This window comes from Drosophila navojoa, chromosome 5 (assembly GCF_054131105.1).
Source record: "Drosophila navojoa isolate 15081-1374.11 chromosome 5, UAZ_NAV_1.0, whole genome shotgun sequence".
NCBI classification, from domain to species: domain Eukaryota; kingdom Metazoa; phylum Arthropoda; class Insecta; order Diptera; family Drosophilidae; genus Drosophila; species Drosophila navojoa.
Genome location: NC_142893.1, coordinates 10,668,733 through 10,686,491, shown reverse-complemented (window position 1 = coordinate 10,686,491; position 17,759 = coordinate 10,668,733). Strand labels below are relative to the sequence as shown.

General features: G+C 43.0%; 3 protein-coding genes across 5 annotated transcripts in view; 1 reads left to right on the top strand and 2 right to left on the bottom strand.

The window, feature by feature from the left end:
• Positions 1-13,855, bottom strand: part of LOC108654736 (uncharacterized) — a 111,975-nt gene extending 98,120 nt beyond the window's left edge. Inside the window, exons 1-8 of one of the 3 annotated variants that reach the window (XM_089260740.1) lie at positions 12,876-13,855; positions 11,861-12,214; positions 10,869-11,796; positions 10,325-10,790; positions 9,841-10,257; positions 9,511-9,705; positions 8,799-9,454; positions 6,875-8,357 (exon numbers count right to left, since the gene is read on the bottom strand). In XM_089260740.1, the coding sequence (XP_089116866.1) occupies positions 8,158-8,357; positions 8,799-9,454; positions 9,511-9,705; positions 9,841-10,257; positions 10,325-10,790; positions 10,869-11,796; positions 11,861-12,127 (3,129 nt within the window). In that variant the 5' untranslated portion in view covers positions 12,128-12,214; positions 12,876-13,855 and the 3' untranslated portion in view covers positions 6,875-8,157. The remainder of the gene's footprint in view (positions 1-6,874; positions 8,358-8,798; positions 9,455-9,510; positions 9,706-9,840; positions 10,258-10,324; positions 10,791-10,868; positions 11,797-11,860; positions 12,215-12,875) is intronic. The other 2 variants (XM_089260741.1, XM_018106252.3) reach the window with 2 other exon arrangements.
• Positions 13,856-14,039: 184 nt separating this feature from the next.
• LOC108654738 (dnaJ homolog subfamily C member 21) lies at positions 14,040-16,078 on the top strand. The gene is made up of 2 exons (XM_089260742.1): positions 14,040-14,827; positions 14,888-16,078. The coding sequence occupies exons 1-2, from the start codon at positions 14,222-14,224 to the stop codon at positions 15,932-15,934; spliced, it is 1,653 nt and encodes a 550-aa protein (XP_089116868.1). The 5' UTR covers positions 14,040-14,221; the 3' UTR covers positions 15,935-16,078.
• Positions 15,932-17,732, bottom strand: LOC108654740 (LHFPL tetraspan subfamily member 2a protein). The gene is made up of 3 exons (XM_018106257.3): positions 16,506-17,732; positions 16,328-16,441; positions 15,932-16,262 (listed from the first exon to the last, which is right to left on the bottom strand). The coding sequence occupies exons 1-3, from the start codon at positions 17,029-17,031 to the stop codon at positions 16,120-16,122; spliced, it is 783 nt and encodes a 260-aa protein (XP_017961746.1). The 5' UTR covers positions 17,032-17,732; the 3' UTR covers positions 15,932-16,119.
• Between the last annotated feature and the right edge of the window lie 27 nt (positions 17,733-17,759).

Below are 17,759 nucleotides of genomic sequence, written 5' to 3'. Positions count from 1 at the left end.
AACAATTGCTAACCTAATAAACATGAGACACGCCCACGCGCCGGTCGCTTGCCAAAAGGCCTATCAGCATTTCAATAAAAACTCGAGCGTTTTGCAATTGGCGATAAGAAAATTCGATCGAAAGTCAGCCGATACTTGAGTATTATCTGGGCCAGGTAATGCCACACTTGACGAATTGATTTCTCGGCCATGGCAAATCATATACATATATAGTATAAGCCAGAGCAGCGATAGCTCGATTAAGAATCGCGACCAATTGACTGAAGCCCTGAACTTGTTAAAGTTTAATCAGAGGCGACATTTTAATATATGTATGGTAGTGGAGGGAGGATTCAATGACGAAATCATCGACATCGATGCTAACAATGTTTCAACATTGTTCTAACCAAGAGACTTCTAGACTTAAGATTCAGCGTATTGCCAACTGTTTTCGAACACATTTAATTAGCGCCCCGATACAAAATCAAATTATATTGAAAGGCTTCCGTATTGGGGGGAAAAGGCCAGCATAGAACTGAAACTGATTTTAGATTAGTTGATGTCAATGTTGTTGTTGTTATTATTATTATTATCATTATTATTGCGTCGTAGACGGGGTCGGGGACATGGCTAAAGCCATTTGCAAATTGCGACAGTTTCGTTTATCAGCCATACACACACATACACACATACATACATATATCATCATTGACATATGTATGTGTGCAGAGTCTATCATAAATGAATATACACATGTATATACATTTATATCTTTTTTTTATCTATTCGTAGTTGTAGTAGCTTCTGCTCGTGAAGCCGAAACTTGTTTTATCTTTAATACGATTCTAGCTAGGCGGAAATCGAATCGAACGATTTTTGACTGTGGCCAGCCTCCGTTATTTTATTTTTTTTTTCGTTTTTTGAGACACAGACACTAAAATACAACCGTTAGCAGAGGCTGTGAGCCGGTCAAAGCCGGAAACTACTATTAAAAATATATTTATATAGATGATCAAGCGGCATATGAAAAATTTTTATTTGATTGCCATTAAACCATTTCCGTTTATTGAACCCGACCCGAACCTTGAGAGTAGGGTAGGATTTCGTAATCAAAAAATCAGTTAAGAATTACAGAAAGATGTAAAATTTGATCAACAATATTTACCAAAAAAAAAAAAAAAACGTTGTACTTATTTATATACTATACATATGTATATTCAGTCTCAACCTGTTTTTTAGTAGCTAAAGAAAGCATCACGATGACTCAGCGTTTATTTTGGCGTACTTAATTTCTGAGTTAATGTAAACCTGTAATTGCAATGCCCTCAATACCAAAAGTGGGCGGGCGGGAGGTGAGTTGTGTTTGCTCAAATGACTGAGAAAGACAGAAAGAGAGAGAGAGAGAAGCCCGGGTTGGGTAAGTATCATCACGATCGCCGCCACAAGGTTAACATTTGCCGCAGCAATTAAGCAAGGTCCGCAAATTCTTGTGCCACATTCATGCAGCTGGAGAATCTCCGACTTCATTCGGAAGTAAATATTATCACGTGTGAGAAAAACAAATACGAATACGAATACAAATACGAGTTTCAATTGTGCGTGTAAAGCTAATCGGACAAGACGGCATACAATCTGTATAATGCCCAAGAAATTAAATGTTACTTACCGACGCAGGCCCAAAAATGATTGACTGTCCAATACCCTGCACTATTATTGAGAAAGTTACAAAAAAGTCACAATGACATTTACAAAACATTTTAATGGCGGCAATTGGAGTAATTTAGTTATGCGCATAAAGCGATAAAAAGATTAATCGATAGATTTTGTCTATGGTATTTTCGTGCTAAGCGCCTGTTGAGCTGTCAATTAACATTTATGGTTAACAGCCACAATTAGCACATTAGCACAGAATTTTGTTTTTTTCATAGCCCTTTTTTGGCAGTTACCCGCACAAAATGTGGCTCCACACATTAATAACGGAATTCGTTATAACAGTGTATAATTTAAAAATTTAGTGTGTTTAGCTTTGCATATTAAAATTACTTCCGTCGTATTTGACCCCAAGCCAAGGCATGACCCCCAAAGCAGAAACTTAATATATATTATATATATATATATTATATTAAAGCTATAATTAGAGACTAATAATTTCCGTTATGAGTTTAGCCAAGTGATCCAATGCCTTAGTGCATGAAAATTAGCTTCCTGCTTGCCAAAAAGAATCGGCACTCGCAGCTGTTCGTACTTTTCATTCATTGATTGATGCTTCATTATGGACTCTATATTCTCGAGGTGTGCCCGATTTCGATTGGGCTCTGGCCATAAACGAGATTAGAATTCCGCATTATGCTGTCAAGCCGGCAGCCTCGTGCGCCCCTCCCCAACCACTTTTGTTGTATAATTAGAGCCTAGGCACAAGTGCGCAATGCTTACGTCGACAAAGAGAAAGAGAGAGAGAAAGACAGTCAGAGGGAAAGAGAGGCATGCATGGCTAACACTTAACACACAGATATAGCTTTTATAGCACGTAAACAATGTTAACAATGCGAACTTGGACTACGGCAACGTCTCTGCCTCTGCCTTTGGCTTCGACTTGGGCTCGGGCTCTGGCTCTGGCTCTGGCACTGTCTCTGGCTCTGGCTCTGGCTTCGTCTCAGATGGGTTGGCGGCCAAGCTTTGGTTCATGGCTAGCAACTAGTACAAAGTCCGAAAACTCGAAATTCCACACAAACACAAACACACACACACACACACACAGTCATATGCACACTTTACGCTTTTACAAATCGCTAAATCATGACAGCGACGCAGTTGCCGATATTCATTCACGAACATTCTGCGACACTGCCCGAAAAAAGAAAAAAACTATAGCCGAAAAGCAAGAGATACAACAACAAAGCTCTACAGATTTCCTTATTTATGAACTGACGCGTATTTCCCCTTTATATATATATATGTATTTAAGATATATGCATATAATCGTCTCAAGTGCTAGAATCCGGTATATCATACGACTTGCGTGAAGTTCATTCCTTGAGCACTTGCGCTTAATTGGCTCTAAAAATAAAAATGGCAAAACAAAAAATTGTTAAAAAGAAAACAGAAAATAACAACAGCAACAACAAAATTGAACTGTGACGTCAAAATGACTTGGGTAGGCTTCCCAGCTTTGGGAACTCTGATTCAGCACTTGGGTAAACTTCAACGCAATGTCGATTGACCCGCCCCCCTAGGTCTAGAGCTTTCAATAGGACAGGCCGGTTCTATAGACAGGCAGACAACTCAGCATGAACTGTCAGAAAACCCCAAAGGTAAAAATAGTTGGCATTTGGCTGTAGCCGACTGTCACATACGCTGTTATCGTTCGCATGAGTCATGGGGTCTTATTAATGGTAATTTTTGTTTCTCAGCTTTCCAAGTGCAGAAATACGAAGTTCCCTTGACATTTGTTGAATACTGATGTGTGATTTGGCGTGGTCAAAGTAAACCTGGCTTGAATTCTTTAAAAGCTATACATTTATATAGGCGTAAAGTAAAGCTTCGAAAGCTCGGAGCTTTGAGCTTTTGAGCTGTCCAGAATTTAGTTAGCATTGAACTTTTACCTTGAAGTTGTGGAAGAATGTAAAACATAGTTATAATTATGTTTATTATTCAAATAGATTTCAGATAGATAGATAACTACAGAGATAAATGGAGGGATAGAGGGATAAATAGATAAAGTGATGTATAGATAAACATGTAGATAGATAGATGAAAGAATGGATGGATTAATTATGAATAAATACGGTTTAAAAATCTATATGTTTATATTCCAAATCCAATCTTTATAGATTCTAACCTGTAGATATTAGTATACCAGAAATGAGAATCTTATATCTTTATCCCGAACAATCTATAAACTTCAGGTACTTTTAGCATGACTGCTTAGCTATAAGATATGTGCTAACTAAATGTGCTAACTATTCTTTCTACTACATACCAAGCTAATATGCCCACTTCAACACCTCCTTCTGGCTAATTGAATCTCTGGCTGTTGTCTGTTGTGCTACCTGTCTGTGCGCACAGCATCATACTTATGATCTGCTTATGTTGTGCCCCAGCTAGTTTCTCATATGGACTATAAAATATCATTTTTTTTGCCAATCAGAACCGGAATGGCAACTACGTCGCAGCGATTACAACAAATTTTTGCACATAGCAGCATGAGTTGGCTAAAACATTTCTCTTTCCAGACCACTAAATACTTTAGCTTAACCTCATTTCGTTATTTGTTGTAAATGTTGCAAAAAAAGAGAGAAACAAGAAAAAAAGACACCCAACCTTTAGTTAGAGTTAAATTAATTAGTTATTTCTAATGCGTACGCTGATTTGGTTTTTACCTCGACAGAAGTGGCTGACGAAATCTTTGAGAACTGGTCGGACAGTTGGGCGGCAGACCCACGCACACACACACATGCACGCAGACCAGCATACACACATACATACGCAAATTTGGGCACTTGGGGGTCGCTTCATTGCATTGGACACCGAAAAGTTGTTGTTTATTCAACAACAAATTGATGTTGTACTTTTTGCTGTGGTCTACAAGTTGAAGACAAGTGTATGTGTGTGTATATGTGTTTATGCATACATATGTAAATCGTGTAGGTGCATATGCATACATTTACATGCTTACAAGAAGAGGCGTCAAAACTCACGACAACAACCACAGCAATAGCAACAACAACACACAACACTGAGAGTCATTGGACTAGTTTCATAACTGCCAAAACAACAACCCCACTGACGCCTCCCTTCCCCTCTCTCTTTGCCTAGGCCGACGCTCAGCTGCTATGCTGTACATGCCTCTGCTCGGCGCACCTGCTGAGCGCACGGCGCAGCGCGCAGCCGCAGCAGCGCAGCAGCGACATCAGCCGAGGCAGCCGCACGGTTTCAATCTGAATGCCAAGCGTTGGGTATGACCTTCAAGGCTACAAAATAAAAAAAAAAAAACAAAAAAGCAGCAGAGCTGACTGCGACGCGTCGCGAGCAGCAAGCGGCGACAGCCAAAGTATCAGTTTATGGTCAACAAAACAACAATAACAACAAAGATAGCAGAAATAGCAGCAGCTACATCAAAAGACGTTAAAAAACAACAACAAACGCAAGAGAATCACTGCAGAGAGACAACATGTCGTCAGCAGGCAGAAAGCTTTCAAGTCACACGCATTATTTTATGTATTGGAGCTTGAAATTGAAAGCTGCTGTGACGGCAACGGCGACGGCAACAGCGACTGCGCAGCTGCGTCCACAGCGTGAGACAATGCAAAAAATATAAAATAAACAAACAACAAAGCTGCAGTCGACTGCAGGTTGCTCTGTAATTGCTGGAACAGTCGAATGGGCGGAACTATCGATAAAATACTAAAGCTGTTAATGTTGAGATTCAGCTAACAGAGTTCTGTTACTGGTATGCATTGGTAGTAAATTAATTGTTCATGTTATTGTGGCTCACTGAAGCATGTTTTGTCACCTACTGCATATACCCATCCTGTCGCTGCGGCTGGGTATGCTTGGAATGTGCAAGTTTAAGATATGTGCTAAAAAAGCTTCTTTGTGTTTTTACAAGCGCAGCCCCTGCAGACTGCACTCCTTTGCCAGCGGCCCGTTTTCGAACCAGTTTCGCATCCTCCATTCGGCATTCCCCATTCCAGCCAGCCGCTCCATACATAGGACGGGCCTCCAGACCAATTTTAAAAATAAGAATCCATTTGCTGCTTTTATGTTTTTAGCGTGCCCCAACACATTTAATATTCCATTCGAGGCAGCAAACCGTCTGTCCCCCTTCCTTCACCATTTGCATAATTATCAACTTGTCTCGATTGTTTTTCCACTGCACTGGTTATTTTTTTTCCGCCGGGGATTTTTAGAACATTTTCAACTCAAAACCCACTGCTCAGCATAATAATGAACGGGACGTGGTCTGAAACTGTGGCGCCTTTGATCTCTGGAATTTCCACATGTCAGACAACAACAGCATCCAAGCAGAGAGGACGCGACTGTCAATCACCAGAGGAGGAAGCTATAGGTAAGAGCTGAAACATAATGCTTAACAACAAAATTGGTCCTTTATTAATGGTCAAGGTAGTTATGATTAAGTGTATACAATTTTTTAAACAAAAGAAGAATAAGTCCAATTAAACTTATGAAACAAATCGAATTTCAGAATGAGTTGCAGCATTTTCCATAGAACATTTTAAAGACTTCTTACAAAAGATAGTTTTATTTCTTCTTCTATATATTATGTTAATGTTAATGCCAGTCTTATCTATAGGATAACTTACTCTTTATTCCACACGTTGTAATTATATTTGGATTTAGTGAGTTGCATGTAAATTGTTCAGTATCAAAAAGCTCGTTGGATTGTCTTAAGGTCGCTTAGAAAATAAATTTATATATGTATATTATATTTGTAGTATGCGGGAATTGAGCTTAAGTGGGGCTGGGAATAAATTTAAGGTTTGGGAATTGCGCATCAGACGTTGAACTAAAGTTCAGCATTTGATGGGATTCGCATATATGTAATTCTTGTCAAGTTTGAATGGGGAAGGCGATTGCACTTTGGTTGTGCGCCTCGCAGTCAAGAGTCGCGCATGGTTAAAACTCATTAAGTAAATGAAGTGAAACCAGACAAGCGACTACCCAAGCCCCGTCCGAACTAATTGTAATTTTAATGCAAGCAACTATATACGATAAATTTATATATGTCTACATATATAATATATATAGGATAATTGTGAACTTAGGATCAGGTGCTACATATATTAGTGCTACGTTCAAAATACTACGTAAACTAAATAGTATAATATTATGCTAATACTTACTCAATATACAGTTACTTGAATTTCGATTCAACTGGTTTTTTATTTGTTTTTTTGTTGTTTTTTTTTTTCATTAAGTTTATTATCACGTTACATTATTTCGCTTACATTATGTATGCTATATAGTATTCTATGAAAAATAAAAACAAAAACACAAATAAAATAATAATTTATTAAAATACAACCGATTTGGGGCCTTCGCTTCGAATAGGAAAAATGAGCGTAAATTAGACGTCAATCCAATTAGAATTCATGTTATATTGTTTTACTATTCAAATTCGTATAACTAAGGAATACAGTTAAACAATTTATATATGCTACAAACAATTTAGCTAAACAATATGTTTCATTTTTGGTTTTTTGGTTTTTGTTTTGGATGGAGATTATAATTGAATTTACTTAAGCAACTACAGTTTGTATAAAGTTATATAATTGATGTAGATAAGTCTAAATATGCATAGTTTATGTGAGATGCTACCAAGTCTAGTGAATGAGCTGAAGTTTTTAGTTTGGCTTTTAACGATCTGGCAACATCAATGCCTCATTAATTCGTGTGTGAGATATGCTTCAGTTTTTTTTAATTATAATAAACACACACACACAAACACGTATATATATTTATATATAGATAAATAAGGATTAGGATTAAATGTAACTAAGTTCAATTTGGGCTAGTTAATGCTGTAGTTTAGTAAATATGATTATTTCCATTGTGTTTGCAACACGTTGATTTTTTTTTTTTTTTTTTTCGATTAGAAACTGTTTTTTGCTGATCGTAAAAAACGAAGGTTTGTTTTAAAACTAGATTAACTTTTTTTTGGCTGATGGGAAAACAAAATGTTTAACTACTACAATATACTTTAACTGAGGTCCATCGAACAAAACAATTAACTCACTACAGTCTAAGGGGATGTGATTATTTAGTTAGTTGTTGCTGTTATTATTATTATGTATACCCATTAAATCTATGTGTAACCTGCTAATCCAGTCCATCATTTCCATGGCTTACAACTTAGGGTTAACGCTTATCTATGCTCCTCTAAATAGTACTTATTGCACTCAGTTTCCGCTAAAGTCAGTGAGAGTGAGTGGGTTTTTTGGGAGGGAGGGGTTGTAAGTTGTTCCAGTTACAAAACTATCGATAGCAATTTCGACGAATAGTAAAGTGAGCAATATATGTTTATATCTCTAAAGTATATCTCTATAATATTTGTTGATCGCATAACTATGCTTTAGTTGGGCTCACCGATAATACTATCGATAGTTTTGTAGCCTTGTTAGCCTTAACCTCAAAACGCTCATATTATTTATACGCAAACTATTCTTCAGTTAGACCACTTAGCTCATAGCTCTGATGCTCCAGATTCCGTTTCAGATCCACAATGGTGCTGACAATCAGCTGTTGTTTGGTAGCGCCGTCTACCGTGACATCCTGCATAGAGCTCTTTGCCGAAACGGAAGTCGATAACTTCGTTTGTTGACGTTTCACGTGCGATTTGGTTCGTTCGTTCATATCTGCTTGGGTTCAAGTTGATTAAATAAAAAGGAAACAGGTGAGCGATAAGCTATGACGTTTTAGGTGTGAAATTCAAAACAATTTGCATTGCTGTAAGCAAAACTGACTAGCGAATACACTATAAAGGTAGCTACTATAAGTATTAAAAGTAAATTTATAGATAAGACGAAATGCTAACAATTCATCTAGGTAAATGCATCTCCACAACTATTGATTGGAATATAATGAAGACTTAATGCATTTTATATGTAAAACAATAGACATTTTCTGTTGTCTATATTAAACGCTTTCATTGAAATATGCTGATCTATTGTTATCGATTAAGACATGATTTGATATGTCCATCAATTCATATTCATTCATTTAAGTATCGTTCACTTTAAAACCCATGACTGATACGACTGATCCGATATACCTACTGTAATTCCCATTGACCTACTTACCCAGTTCCAAGTCGAATGTCTTCTTAATGCGCTCAAAGGAGCTGCTGCCCTTGTAGACCTTACGCTTCAGCGGCTCGCTGTGTGGACAGTAAAAGTTGTCATGCATCTGAACCTCGGAGACATTGCGATTATTGTAATCCAAATTGTTGTACATCTGTTGCTGCTGCTGCTGCTGCTGTTGCTCCTGCTGTGGCAAGTAGTTGTGATTGGTGGCATCTTCCACGACAGCAATGCACTCCTGATCCGAGTCGCTGGCATTGAAGCTGTGCAGCGCCATGGCGCGTCGACTGCTCCGCGGACTGCCCTGGACCAAGCGTCTTCCGTTCAGCTGCAGCTGTGGTGAGAGCGGAGCGACGTTGTTTAGTTTACGTGGCGGCAGCTCTGGCGGTGCATTCTGATTCATAAAATTGGTCAGGTGCGTCTTGCGTGGACTGCAGCGGCCCGGCTTGGGGCTATTTGGGGGCGATGCTGCCGCAGTCTCAAACTTGAGCATCTCGATTCGCTTGTTGATCGCAGCCGCCAGCTCGTGCTCCAGCGGTGGTGCAGGTGGTGCCTGCTTCTTGGCCTCCACCTCGCTGTGCTTGAGCATCTCCACGCGCTTATTGGCCAGCGGATTGAGTCGTCGGGGACTGGCAACGGGCGTGTCTCTCGGTATGCTGCAAGAGAGTTTGGGATTAAATGAATGACGAGAGTTTGTGTCGTGGAAACGAACCTTTGCAAGCTGTTCTTCATGGACTCCAGCAGCGATTCGGCCTCCATGATGAGCTGCTTGTACTTCATGTCCGCCTCCAGATCGGCCTTGAGCAGCGCCTTCTCGCTCTCCGCTATGGTCATGAAGTGAGGCTCATTGGCGCTGCCAAAGATTAGCGAATTGGAGCGATTCGACAGTGGTGAAGTCTTGTAGATGCTGTAAATGGATCTTGAATTGATTATCTTGTATATATTCTTATTAAGCTGCTACGGATGTACAGAATGGGATGGAAATGGAGAATACCGGGATACCAAAAACATTTATTAAGGCTAAGTAATCTCGAGGGCTTACCGCTCCTTGGGTCCCAGCAGATGGCGACGCAGACAGACGGGCGTGCCGCCCACACTGCGTGAGCCGCGTGGTTCGCGCAGCGGCGACGCATTGACTTTCTCGCGGTTCTCGCAGCTCTTTTTGCGGGTCTTGAGGAAGCGTTTGCGACGACGCTGCTGACTGGCATCGGGTGCCTCCTGGCCGCTGCGGCGACGCGAACGCGTGGAGGCGCGTCGCAGTATCAAGGGACTGGGCTGCGCAGCACTCGGATAGTAGTGGCAACTGCCAAGATTGCGTTGCTGCATGTCCAGCTGAATCTCCTGCATGGAGGAGGTGTCTATGAAGTCAATGTCCAGCTGCTCATCCGTATCACACTCATCACCCGCATCCTGGCCGGTGTCCAGCTCCGAAGCGCAGTCGGTTGGGTCCGAGTCGCTGCTGCAAGGGTTGCAAGAAGAAGAATAAAGAGCTGCTCGCGACTTTGCTGTCTCTCTAGAGGACTCACCTGAGTATGTCCGTTTCCTTCTCGTAGATATAGCTCTCATCAAACTTGCCAATCATCTCGTTAAGTGTGGCCTCATCGTCGCTCACGAGAAAGGAGTCCAACGGCTGCTGCTGCTGTTGTTGTTGTTGTCGCCGTTTGATGGTATGCGGAGCATGCAGATTTTCCACTTCAGTCGAGGACGACGATGAGCCCTCCGAGCGGGTGTCAGCCCCAGCCACGGCTAAAAGTTTGGGGGTGGCTGCTACGCCACCTGCTCCACCTGCTGCTGCTGGTGCTAAAGGAGTTGTTGTTGCTGTTTTGGCTGCGCGCATTTCCAGCTCAGTGCTTGACTTAATGCCCGACGATGTGGTGGAGGTGGTGCTGGTGGCATCCACATCCAGCCGGCTGCCCGACATCAGCTGCATATGTTCCGTCGTATTGTACCAAGGATTCGTGCGTATGCGCGAACGTTGCCTTGGCGAGGGTGCTGCAAGTGGGCGGGTCAAGTGTATGGGTTAAGTGGTTCAAGTGGTTTAATTGCTCATTTTGAACAATGTCTACTCACATTCAAACAACTGGCAATTGCGCTGCAGCGACAAGGGGCTGGGCTGTGCCTCCAGCACGTTGCCAAAGTTACTTTTGGGCAGCGGATCCATGGGTGACATCTCCTCGATACGATTGAGTCCGAACTTGGTGGCCAGCGTGTTGGCGGAGCGACTGGGAAAGTAGTGGGTGCCACTGCGCATGTTGATGTAGTACTCGGGCGCCGGAGGATTGGCACTGCTGGCCGCACACGGCGAGTTGCCATCGGTGGAGTAGCCCGTGGAGTAGGCGCTCTCCGGCGAGGAGAGGCTGTGCGGCCGGGGACCGGGCACGAAGTTGCCACGCGGCATGCCACGTGGTGCACGCAAGCGGCCCAGCTGTTGGGTCACAGCGGGTGGAGGCGGCGGTGGTGGTGCCTCCAGCTTGGAGGGCAACAGACGGCCATAGTGCACATGATTCTTGGACTGCTGCTGTTGCGGCTCCTCCTCGTAGACCAGCTGCAGACTGGCCAGATTCTCGGACTGTGGCCGCTGATAGTCCAGCATGGGCGCTTGTGGGCGTAGCAGCAATGCGCCCACCTCCTCATAGTCCACCTCGTCCTCGATGGGCGCCTGGTAATCACTGATGATTTCAATATGCTCCACCTTCTGGCTAACTAGCTTCGCTTGGCTGGACTGCATGGAGGGCTCCTTGGAGCCGGTGGACCAGGACAGCGATGAAATGGATGAAGAGGAGCAATTGACGCGCATGGGTGACTTGTCGGCGCTTGTGGAGCTGCAGCTATCCTTGCCCGGCACGCTCAGCTGCTGTGGCTGCAACGGCTGCAATGGCGCCAGCGTCTGGTGGCATTGATAGCGATGCGGAGCGTACAGCAGATTATCCGACTTGGGTGATGTGATGGAGGTGTGTGTATCCTGATCCGGCGATTGCCAGCCGTACCGACTGGGCGTCTAAGGGGGTTCGGGTGAGAGATTAGGTAGAATCTCGTATGGAAGATTGATTATGGCTACTCACATGACATTGGATGGGCGACACCTCGCGCCGGCGCACCGGGCTGGCAATGCTGTGGCTGCCACTGCTGGTCAGCACAGGACTTGTCGTGGACTTCAGATTGCTGCTGTGAGGCAGCGTGCCCGCCTTCTTGGCATGGGTGGCACTGCTGCTCCCACCACCTCCTGCTCCTGCTCCGCCACCATCTGCCTGCTGCTTGTTCTTATTATTCTTCTTGCGTGGACGCACAATGTGCGTTTCCATCCAGGAACGCAACTTGGAACCAAACATGGTTTCTCCTTGACTTTCTCTCTCTCTCTCTCTTGCTCTGTCTGTTATCAAATGTTAGTCTAAATGGACGGATTGTTGTTTCTGCTGCTGTTGGAATATGAGAAGCAGAAAGGATGCCATTAAAGTATTTGCTCAGCTCCGAAATGCAATTCCATAATATGTCTGGGACAATGGCTGGCAGTTTGCATTGGGCTCGTGGGCTGCCTGCAAAACTGACTCCTGGGGCCACTTTCCGTTGATAAGAAAATCCATTTATGACAGCACAAAAGCCGCCTAACGCACAGTGGTGCGCATAGTGTGCGCAAAGTGTGCGTGAATACATAACATGTTATGATTTTTAAGGTAATTCAGTTTTAAAATTAAAATAATAAATACACGTAATCAATTTATATTAGTAAACTACTTTACTATAATCAAAATCTTAAATTTAACTATGAAATTAAAAAATAAAAAGTAATAATATATTTTTATATACATATGTATGTATATTTCTTACTAATGATAAAATAAAAAAAAACAGCGTTATGTTAAAAAAAAAAAAAAAAACATTGTAATAATATAATAATAATTGTATGAATTTAAATCTAATGTAAGCTAAGATTTATGTATTCACTTGTTTGGTCTTGATCCACTGTGTGCAGCAGCAGCAAAAGGCTTTCATATTTGCTATAGTTTTCAACAGTAAGTATGCATACATACATACATATGTATGTGTCTCTGTGTGTGTTGGTATTTTTTGCGAAATTACCTTATTCGCAAATGTCTGTAGCCTCATAATATCCTTTACGCCTGTTTTTATTGTGCGGCACACGAGATGAAAGCCCAACTACACACACACATAACACAGCGTATACGAGTCTCTTTATCTATATGTGTGTCTGTGGATGCGTGTGTGTGCGCTTACGTTAGGCAGACAGCGAGACGACTCGACGTCTGGCAACGCTGTAGCTGTGTGCGGCTGTGTGTGTGTTTGTTTATTTTTTGTTGACGTTTTTTAGGCGCACACAAACAACGACGACGATGTTTCCTGGTATGATATGCGTGTGTGTGTGCGTTGCTTGGGGGTTGTTTGTAAGCTGAGATGCACGCCTAATGCCGCTTCAAGGACTCATCGGACTCATGCTGTGCTCCAGAGTTACTCAACGTTACGTGGGTGTGCTTGTGTGTGTGTGTGGGGGTTGTCTGTGTGCCTTTATAAGCCTCCCCTTTTGGGGAAATGATACGTAGCTGGGTTGTAAATCCAAACGTAACTGTAAATTTTTATGTCAAGCTATTTTCAATTGTTGTTTCGTTAAACTGCACCGTGAATATTTTATTTGATTTGATTTCTTTATAGCATTGCCCGTACGATTTAAATGCGTAAGTGTATGTGTCTGTGTGTGCGTATGCATATATTTGATTCGAATGAAATTTTAGTTTAGGCTTTAAGTTCAGTTTGCGTAGTTTCGTTTTGATTATTTTGATATGCAAATTAATTGGAAATATGCCCGGCAACGTATAATTTAAAAAGCAGAAATTTTGCCCACTTCTGGGCTGCAAGAGATGAAAGAAGACTTTTTCACTGTCTATATTGAGTGATGTATTGGTATGTGCTTGTGTCGGCCTTAGTTTTATTTTATTTTTTGGTGGTAGCAATAATATGTGCGGCTGAAATGGCGTTTGCTGCGCGGCGAAAGAGAGCGACTGCCGCCGCTGAAGTGAAAAAAGCAACTAACGGAATGCGCAGCCACCAAATCGTAAGGAAGCTTAATGCTAACAGACATCACTTTGAGAAAACATTTTAAAATACAATGAATTCGATGGTTAATGCGCTCATAAAAACTATATCACTAAAGCAGTTATTTTGTATTTTTAAATCTATAAATCAAATAAAGTATGCTATATAATTTGAAAATAATGTATGTTAACGTTAACGTCATGTTAACGTTATCGATATACCGCCACACACTGTTAGTGTGGATAGCATAATAAATCGATATTGTAATGTTCCATCTCTGCGCCATGCATTATTGTAAAACATAAGCAAATTTTTTGCGCTAATTTCGTTTACAAATTTAATTCATGTGATTCATTGTCTTTTATTGAAATTTTAACATGCGGTGCTATTACGAGGAGTTGGGCGTAGCCCGTGACTCCAACGAGGCTGACATTAAGACAGCTTACCGGAAATTGGCATTACGTTGGCATCCAGATAAAAATCCAGACTGCCTGGCCGAAGCAAAGGAACGCTTTCAGCTAATCCAACAGGCCTACGAGGTTTTATCCGATGGGCAGGAACGTGCCTGGTACGATAACCATCGCGAGCAAATTCTGCGGGGCAAGAACTCTGACTACTCCGAGAACTGCTTGGATGTGTTTCCCTACTTCACCGGATCTTGCTACAAGGGCTACGGAAATGATGCTCAGGGCTTCTATAGCGTCTACCGCGATGTTTTTAACAAAATTGCTGCCGAAGATATGGATTTCATGGACAGCGACGACGAGGGCATGAGCGCGCCACAATTCGGCGATGCCGACAGCAGTTACGAGGATGTGGTCGGTCCATTCTATGCCTACTGGCTTTCATATAGCACCAAAAAGACTTACGAGTGGCTCTGCCCGTACGATGTGCGTGAGATCAAGGAGCGTTTCATATTGAGGAAAGTAGAGAAGGAAATGAAGAAGATTGTACAGAATGCGAGAAAGGAGAGGAATGAAGAGGTTAGTAGCAGATGGAAGTGCTATATAGGCTAGTATTTAATTAATGCTCTCTTTTTGCAGATTCGTAATTTGGTTTCATTTGTGCGCAAGCGTGATCGTCGTGTGCAGGCCAACAGGCGTGTGTTAGAGGAGCGTGCCGAGGCCAATCGTTTGAAGCAGGAGGAGAAGCGCAGGGAGCAGTTACGCCAGCGTCAAGAGCAGCTGGCAGCAGTGCGTGCCAACAAGGTGGACAACGATGGTTACGAGGAACAGCTCAGGCAGCTCGAGCAACAATATGGCAGCGAGTCAGACGAGTACACCGATGAGGACGATGAGGACGAGAATGAAGATGATATCGATGCAGAGAACGCAGACTCGGACAATTTGAGTGAGCAGGAAGTGGAGTATGTAGATGATCTGTATTGTGTGGCATGCAACAAGTCATTTAAGAATGCCAAAGCACGCGCCAACCACGACGAGAGTAAAAAGCATCGCGACAATGTGGAGCGCCTCTGTCAGCAGATGGAGGCCGAAGAGCAGGAATTTAATGAACACAGCGCAGAGCTGGAGGCAGCTGAGGAAAGTCTAGAAGAACTGCAGCTGAATGGCAATCACGAAGCGGACTTGGTCAGCGATGAGGCGGCAAACGACCAAATGAGCAACAAACGCAACAAGAAAAACAAGAAATCGAAAAAAGTTGCCACCAAGGCTGCTGTAGAAAGCGATGATGAAGACGAATCCGCGCCAGCTGTCAACTTCAATGCGGCGCCAAGCAATAGCGAAGACGATGACAACGACGATTGGAGTCGTGGCAAAAAGTCAACTAAAAAGACAAAAAGCAAAAAGTCAACACCAGCAACAAATGTCAGCAAACAGAAAGTTGAAGCGGCGTCAGCTGAGGCAAAGCCAACAGCCGCTGCGCCGGCCAAGACGGCGCGTGGAGGTGATGATACGGTTGAGGCAACTGTTGTGCAACATACTTGCGTCACATGCAAACTGTCGTTCGACTCCAAGAACAAACTGTTTGCCCATCTCAAGAAGACCAATCACGGCGTCTACATACCCAAGGCCAAGCCGGATGTCGAGGGCAAGCCACCTGGCAAGGGCAAAGGGAGGCGAAACAAGTGAAGTTTCTCTTCGGTTTATTTGGCTGTTTCGGTTGCAGTTGCAGTTGCCACTGCAGCTGTCCTTGTAGAAATTCTAGTTGTTTATTTATGCTTATGCTAATGTTAAATCGTTAAATTCGAAATTAAATTAAGTGTACACGCCCAATTGTCGGTTGAATGTTTTAGCTGCCATAGATACGAGATTGGCTATGGAATGCAAACGAGTTTGCTGCCGGACTCGATGCGCCGGCGCACGCGTGTTCGTAAATTGGAGGATTCGGCTTTTAGACTGATGCCTGCGGCTGCGAAAGTCAACAGGATGCCAACCAGGGCGCAGTAGAAGGAGATGCCTAGCAATGCAACAAGTGAATTAATCAGAAATTCCTGTATATACATATATATACGTTATTCTTACCTATACTGCAGTCAGCTGGATAGAAGGGTTCCGCCTCCTGGCCGCAGAGGCGTTGTACGCGCGCAGCCCGCCAACCCAAGGGATGCAAAAACAGGGCCAACATCACAGCTATGCCTGCAGAGGATTAGTGAAAGATTTGGTGGTATTATTGATATATTATGACAATGCTAGAGCTCACCTGCTAGCACCTGTGCACAGGCCGTCATGTTGTGTATGCTCTTGCCAAATGCCGACTGCCTACAGCAAGTGAGCAGCGTAGCGCACACTGTCAACGAGAGCAGCACCAGCCCCAGCGAAAGGCAAAACATGGCCAATTTCCATTCCAATGGATAGACACTGCCATCGGTGGCAAAGCCATCCAGGTCGAAGCGTCCACAATGATAGCCCAGCTGTTGCATCTGCTTGCATCGCGTATAAATGCCCACAGACTCTAAACGCTGATTAGAACCGGGCGTGGCCAGACTCCAATTGGCGCCGCCAATCGAGGGTCCAATTAGCCATTTGGGTGTGACCAAAGCAACGGCCACGAACATATCCGCGACCAGGGTGCACAGAAACCAGACTAGACTCACACTTGTGATGATAACGTAGCACATTTTGCTTAACTTTATGTTTTTTTGCGCAGTTTGTGAACAATTTCTTCTTTTATTTTCTGGTTCTTTAGTTGGAAACGTTGTCAGAACACGCGTCCGCTTCGGCCGCATACATAATCGTCTCTAGCATTTGGCTATGCGTACACACACCCACATCCACAACAAATAGCACCACCACCAACGGGGCGACTTCCTTTCAGCTGACCAGCTCGAAATGGTATTGTTTATTTTATATGCTTTCCACTCGCCGTTGTCTGTTTTATGTTATTCATTCACCCCATTCACACACACGCACGCACACAGGCACAACCACACTCCCAGTCGAAAGCGAACGAAAGAAAATAGTCAAACTTTATAGTTGTTGTTGTAATTGAAGCTTAAACTGCAGCTGCTGTTGGCGTTTTCTTCTTTCTCTTTCTCACTCTGTACGCTTTTCAATTTTGCAATATTATTATAATTTTTTTTTTGCTGCAGCTCCCTTTTGCGCAGGCGTTGTGTACGCGTTGAACGGAGTCTGAAGAAAAACTGAATGAATGGCGCGCATTGAAAGCAGCCGAACGTCTGTCGAAGCGCATGCCCAGGCCAGATGTGTGCGCCGCCAGTGCAAGGGGGAATAGGTGGTGGAGTGGGGCGAAGCCAGAAGGCGGGCGCAACAAGAGCGGACAACAGAAATCCAGACATTCCAGACGAGCGCCCAGCAAAATGTTCTCACATGCATACACTAGCATACAGAAGTATGCATACGACTCTATATTCAGAAATGCACAATCAATTCGTCGTGTCTTAATATCTGATCAAAATACATACATACATATGTACAATAAACATTAATCTTCTTA

Excerpts from the sequence above, each read along its gene's own strand:
- LOC108654738 (XM_089260742.1), top strand. The coding sequence starts at position 14,222 with ATGCGGTGCTATTACGAGGAGTTGGGCGTAGCCCGTGACTCCAACGAG. Across the intron at positions 14,828-14,887 it reads GAAAGGAGAGGAATGAAGAG|ATTCGTAATTTGGTTTCATT; the intron begins GTTAGTAGCAGA and ends CTCTTTTTGCAG.
- LOC108654740 (XM_018106257.3), bottom strand. The coding sequence starts at position 17,031 with ATGCGGCCGAAGCGGACGCGTGTTCTGACAACGTTTCCAACTAAAGAA. Across the intron at positions 16,442-16,505 it reads CTGTGCACAGGTGCTAGCAG|GCATAGCTGTGATGTTGGCC; the intron begins GTGAGCTCTAGC and ends AATCCTCTGCAG. Across the intron at positions 16,263-16,327 it reads TCCAGCTGACTGCAGTATAG|GCATCTCCTTCTACTGCGCC; the intron begins GTAAGAATAACG and ends TTGCATTGCTAG.